The sequence below is a fragment of the Punica granatum genome, chromosome 1 (genome assembly GCF_007655135.1).
Source record: "Punica granatum isolate Tunisia-2019 chromosome 1, ASM765513v2, whole genome shotgun sequence".
In the NCBI taxonomy this organism is placed as follows: domain Eukaryota; kingdom Viridiplantae; phylum Streptophyta; class Magnoliopsida; order Myrtales; family Lythraceae; genus Punica; species Punica granatum.
Genome location: NC_045127.1, coordinates 12,478,798 through 12,485,400, shown reverse-complemented (window position 1 = coordinate 12,485,400; position 6,603 = coordinate 12,478,798). Strand labels below are relative to the sequence as shown.

Below are 6,603 nucleotides of genomic sequence, written 5' to 3'. Positions count from 1 at the left end.
CAAAATAATTAAAGAAAACGCCAAAAAAATATTTAAAAGAGTACAATTTCAACCTTTTTAGCCCATATCTTACAATTAAATCAATGAAAAGTACTTATTTTATTGGTAGTTTTTGCCTATACATGTAGAATTAGATACATAGAAGAGCTTATCCGGCTTCCTTTTATATTAAATTAGTTTTTTTCCGTGCATTGTATGGAAATTATTTCGTATGTATTTTTATTGATTTTTTTTATTTGGTGGAAAATTGGCCTAAGGAATTTCAATTTTTTATTATCAATATTATATTTTATAAGATGTATACTTGTATTTCTTGTAGACTTGGAGACATAAAAGGAGGATGTATGACATGAGCATAAAAATTTATTTTCCATTTTCATAATTTCCATAAATTATATTATTGAATTTTATTAAAAACTTCTTTCAAAGTATACTGAAAAATTAGTAAATTGACATATTTTGTAATATTTATTTATATATTTACCTTTAACTCTATATTATATTGATATTTGCCTTTCTAACTTTATTTAATGCGTTGTAGACAATTATATATATATAGATATTTGGCTTTGCCCTTTCTGGCTGAAGTATTTGCTAGTTTTCTTTTTTTATTTTTCTGGTGAAATGAAATATTTACTAGTTGAATAATTTTGAATATAGGCAATTCGTGAAACTGAGCATCTATAAAATAGCAAAGCCCTCTCTTATTTTATTCCCACGAAGTACTTATACTGAAACGGCCCATACCATATATTGGTAACATCATATATAATGACGAGAATTTATATGATCTTACTCTGTTGTGTTCCGAGATCAATCGATAAGATTTCTAAAATTAATATAAAAAAAATTATGACACATTATTGTCTGTGTGTTTGATATGTGTTTTATTTATTTGTGCAACTTGCTATTTTTTTATCAGGTGGCAAGATAGTACACCTAATTAAGAAATTCTCAACATTATTAATATCGCTATATTAATTAAGGAAAAGAGGTGATTTTAATTAACTCACTCAATTAAAGAAAATAATAACTAGCTCGTTGAACTTCACTTTCCTACTTTAGCCTAAACAAGGGGCCGAGAGATATATCCATCCATGAGTACCATTTTCCCTAGTTCCCGTTGCTCCCCTTTTAATCTCGGACCTTTCAACTATATATTCATTTTCCTTCATATGTTTTTCGGTTACATTTTGCCTCATGTGTTTGATTTATCAAATTTCATATTAATATTTCAACTATTTTTACCCATTTTTACCAACACCTTTCCCCCGTAATTGACTTTATTTTTTGGGAAAAAAATTAAAAGGAGCCACATTTGTTTGGATTATTTTCGTTAATAATCGTTGCTCTATATTTAGTAGGTTAATGATAATCGCATTTAACAAAACAAAAGTGCACATTTAAGACGTGATAAGTGAATTTTACTTGCAGTGCAGAAATTTCTAAACCCATTGAAATAAAGTGATTACCAAAGACAAAATTGGTCTCAAATTACACCCGTGTTTTCATTGAATAAAAGAAAAAGCATTAGGATATTGGAAACGTTCTTGAGGGATTGTTTCCCTTAACGTGGACAAATTGTTCGTAGATCGTCTTTCATTGTTCTTTAACCCGCGAAAGTGGGAACCATTAACACTATTCATAATTGTTTTGTAAATAAGAAGTTGATAAATATTAAAACCAATACTCCATCCAATAAGTTCAGCATACTGTTTGTTTAATATTTGGCTTCCATTTAGTTTTTTTTTAATTAGAGAGGCTTATGAGGCTAATATAAAGAAATAAAAGTAGAAAACTTAATAAAAAGACATGGAATTATTATCTCACATTGAAAAAAAATGAAAGAACAACCATGGGTTTAGATATGACTTATATACTACTACTTACCAGCTTAAACTTTCAAGTGAAAATGGACTCAAACCTATATAAGCTCAATCAAAATTCAATATGATATTAGAGTCCAGATTACGCCTATGCACGTCCACGAGTGTATACGTGTCTAGACTACGCCAAGCCCAATATGTCCGAAAGCAACTAAAAGTGCACCTCGTGTTACTCTCCCTTGAGCACGGAAAATGAGCTCGGCTCGAGATTAGTTATTGAGGGCGGGTGTTTAATGGCATGTGATAACGGATAGGCAAAAATAAACCACACGTTGCACGTGAGGGCGGGTGTTGGGAATTATAATCCCACATTGAAAAAATGAAAAAACAACCATGAGTTTATATGAGATTTGTATATTACAACTTATCAGCTTTTGAGTGAAAATAGGCACGAACCCATATAAGCCCAATAAAGATTCAGTACATTGCACTGCACCCATTCTAGGTTATATGGGATGGACCTTTATTGGATTAATATCTGAAACTATGTGGAATATTGGAGTACTAAATTATATTGCAATTTTCATCTACACCTGTCAGCTAAATTTGCACTTACTGCAAAAACATACCAATGTCTGCTATTTCATATGACTATATATCTCTCGATTCCAACTAAATATATCTTTGCCAATTCAAATTCCTTAATAATATCCGCATAATCCACACCGGAAGTTGTCGTGCACATACTGTTGTAGCTAGGGCTACCTTAACAATTTCCAAATTATAATAAAATAAAAAAACCCTACAAAGGCGTACTCACTGAAAGCACTTTACAGATCCATCAATGAATAAATACATCTCAAAAAAGCAACCGGTCCAAGATAAGAGTTACAGTGTGTAAGGGGCAGCAACTTGGCTTCGGATCAGAACAACAAAACCATATCTAGTCCAATTCCCCTCGGGCTCAGACAGACACAAACGCACGCAATGTGCGGCATAGTATTGATCGAAAAAGAGAGACTACTAAACGTGTGGAAAGTCAAAGTTTCAAAGTTCATGAAGCCTCACACTACTGAATCCCGACAATTATTAACCCGTGCACCTTATTTTAATCACTTAAATTAATTTAAGTGCCCTAATACTTAATTAATTAGTTAACTTAAATTTTTTGCGGCTACTCTCTCTCTCTCTCTCTCTCTCTCTCTCTCTCTACTTCTCCACCATTTTCAAACCTCTCCCAGTCCCACCTATATATATATATACAGCTCTTCCTCCCTCCTCCAGATCAATTTGTGTAATTTCAATCCTCTCTCGGTCCCTCCCCCCCCCTCTCCCCTCTTCTTTGGGCAGAAGAAGCAAACCCTCTTGTGATTTCAGTCAATCGGTTTCCGATTCAAGGAAGTTATTTGATTTTTCTCAATGGATGCTAAAGTGAGCAGACGCTCCGTCTCCTCCTTCCAGAGCAGCGATCACGATGACGAAGACCAGATGGACCTCAGGAGGGGCCCATGGACGGTCGAGGAAGACCTCACCCTCATCAATTACATTGCCCACCACGGCGAAGGCCGCTGGAACTCCCTCGCTCGCTGTGCGGGTACTTGAAAAACTCCTTATAACTTCTTCTCTAAGCACTCTGGTTTCTCCTTGTCTTGAAAATCGCGGCATCCGATTTCCCTTATTTTGTATAATCTCCTTGAGGATCAATCATGCATCTGCAGAGGGTCAAGAAGCTCATAACCGTCTCGATTCCTCTTGGTCTCAAATCCTAAAAAATCTTCTACATAGGAACTTCGATGAATATAGCTTGTATTCGGTGTGTTTAGATGTTTAATCGGGCAAAGATCGGAAATTTACCAAGAGAATGATGAAACTACCTAAATATTTCAAAGCTTAAACCCCCCCCCCCCCCCCCCCCTTTTTTTGCCTTGCTTGCAGAAAAAACAAACCCTTCTCTCCTTTTTTTCGTTTTGCTTTTTTTTTTGGTTGGGCAAGAAAAAATATGCCCTTCATCTTATAACCTCACGTAAAGGGAAAATATCTTTTCAATCTTTCTTCTCCGTCGCCTTCTTCTTCATCTTGTGCTTTCTTTAATGCTCTAAGTTGTGGACTTAAATAATCAAGATTTCACTTTCTCATCATTCGATGAGCCCATGCACCTGTGGAACTAAAAGTGGAGCACACATGAGTTAAAAATGGAAAGCGAAAGCTATACCTTCTGCAAAAGAAAGTAGACCTGGGTTCAGCGATGTTCTCTGTATGCGAGAAAGATCGTTTATCAGATGAAGTCAATTTTTGTTCGAAAAAAGAAAAATATAATGTGAAATGGCAAGTTGATCAAGTTTTTTTCATACCCCATGTGTAGAAAAGGACGTACCACTAGAATTAGAACTGACCCATAAAGTTCATCGTGCAAACTCCACTCTCTCCTGGGAAAAAGTACAGGAGTGAAAAATGATCTCTCCTTTCTATTGTTATGTGATTCAAATATAGAAAAACTTTACCAAATCCCGGGTTTTGTATCTAATCGAGTCGATTATTTCTTGTGGAACAGGCCTGAAGCGGACTGGAAAGAGCTGCCGGCTTCGGTGGCTGAATTACTTGCGCCCCGATGTTCGTCGAGGAAACATAACACTTGAAGAGCAACTTCTGATTCTTGAACTTCACACCCGCTGGGGCAACCGGTAGGTGTATATATTATATATCCTGATGCAATTTATACTTATGTTTAATTTGATTATGATCCATGGATTCGACAAAAGAAGTATAAAATTAATTTAGACTCTTATCCGTGGGATACGTTTTCCTCCCCTTTCTTCTCAACTCTACCTGTCAATCGCTTTTCAGGTGGTCAAAGATTGCACAATACCTTCCCGGAAGAACCGACAATGAAATCAAGAATTACTGGAGGACACGGGTGCAGAAGCACGCGAAACAGCTCAAATGTGATGTGAACAGCAAGCAGTTCAAGGACACTATGCGTTACCTATGGATGCCCAGACTCGTAGAAAGAATCCAGGCTGCTTCTGCTGCCGCCTCCACGACCAACAACAGCGGAGGCTCTCCCGGTGGATCCTCCACTATTACTTCTGCCACAGCCGCAGCCACCACTACAGACAATTACTACCACCACCAATTCAACAGCAACTATATGGTCTCACAGATACCTCCGGTTGCCTGCACGCCCGAGAACTCAAGCACAGCAGCCACCACTTCATCGGACTCATTTGCAGCTCAAGTCTCACCAGTCTCCGACTTTGCTGATCAATACAATCTCCCAATCTTCAAGAACCCTAACACGGATTACGATTTCAGAGTGGATAACCAAGTTGCATTTGAGGAGTCCTTCACTAGCCCTGCGGCCTACTTCAATTACGGGTCATCGGGATTCCCATCCATGGAGCAAAATAACGCGGATGATTGGTTGGACGGTGGGGAAACATCAGACAGTTTTTGGAATGTTGAGAATATCTGGTCCTTACAGCAGCAGCTAAACAACAATGTCTGATCAGTTATAAATAAGTACAGAAAAAAAAAAAAAAAACGAAGGGAGTGGGACGGCGATGATGTAAAGGAGCAAATGTGGAGAAATTAGATCAAGAGAGGATCAATTAGCCAAAATAGAATAATCAATCTAATATGCTGTGTTCACAATTGTGTTTGTTCCTTAGTTTGTTGATTTTATGTGGAAAAATCTGTACCCAGGTCGAGTTTATTCATCTTAATCCGTTGAAATTGACTTCATAGTGCTATGGCTTGATCACCATTTATATGTTTAGGTTGTGGAACCATGCCCATGACATCTTTTATCCAATCGTATAATTTTGATCCGTATTAAATTCCTTGAAATCACGAATTAAAATAACTTTGATTGCTTACAATAGCTAATAAAATGATATTCATCAGCAAGAGACCCCCGCTGCGTGAAAGGACATTTCACAATCTCATGTCCATTGTCTAATGGAACTAGTTTCACCCAATCAAATGAAACTGATAATCGCGTAAATCAGCTAACATATTTTGTAGGGCTGATTTAAGAGAAAGGAAATAAAATAAAAAATAAAATAAAAACGTAGACTGTATTCTCTTTCTTAAATACATAGCCAAAATAGAAAAATGCTAGAAAATAAATCATGTACTTTCAAAATTGTCTTTTACAACAAATTTGCATATGCCACTAAATTTAAGTTTTTCATTTTCATCCTTTTTCATTAGATTTTTATAAATTTCCTTAAAAATTAAAAATTAAATAATATTAGGAAAAGTGAATTTGTCAAGAGGGAAAAAAATACATAATAATTGAGGGAGCAAACAGAGGCGATTAGAGGCACGGTATTGAGAACATCACAACTTTACTTGTGGAAGCATGCCCATGACTCTTTTTACTCAATCATAGAAGTTGCGATCCATATTGATATCTTCGAAACAGTGAATTAAAAGAACTCTGATTACATTAAGTAGCTAACAAAACAATTTCCTCAGCAAGAGACTTGCAATACGTGAAAGGTCATTTCACAATCTCATCATCAATTGAACCAGTTTCTCACGGTTAGATGAAGCTGATAATCATTTAAAACAACTAATATTTTTGTACATTTTAATTTCAAAGAAGAGAATAAGTGGTTCCACCATCGATCTTTCATTTCTCCAAAGTTGTCCTGATTAGATCACAGCCCATTCTTAACTAAGCTTTTGTTTTTATATTAGATTATTGCCATTATTGTGTGATTGATGCAACATCTGAATGAAACACCAAATGATGTCTCTATGTGCCCATGGG

General features: G+C 36.0%; 1 protein-coding gene across 1 annotated transcript; it reads left to right on the top strand.

Annotated features, from left to right (window-relative positions):
* Window positions 1-3,095: 3,095 nt before the first annotated feature.
* On the top strand, window positions 3,096-5,567 carry LOC116193721 (transcription factor MYB108-like). The gene is made up of 3 exons (XM_031522468.1): window positions 3,096-3,420; window positions 4,378-4,507; window positions 4,671-5,567. Exons 1-3 carry the CDS (start codon window positions 3,246-3,248, stop codon window positions 5,329-5,331), a joined length of 966 nt encoding a protein of 321 aa, XP_031378328.1. The 5' UTR covers window positions 3,096-3,245; the 3' UTR covers window positions 5,332-5,567.
* Window positions 5,568-6,603: the final 1,036 nt, after the last annotated feature.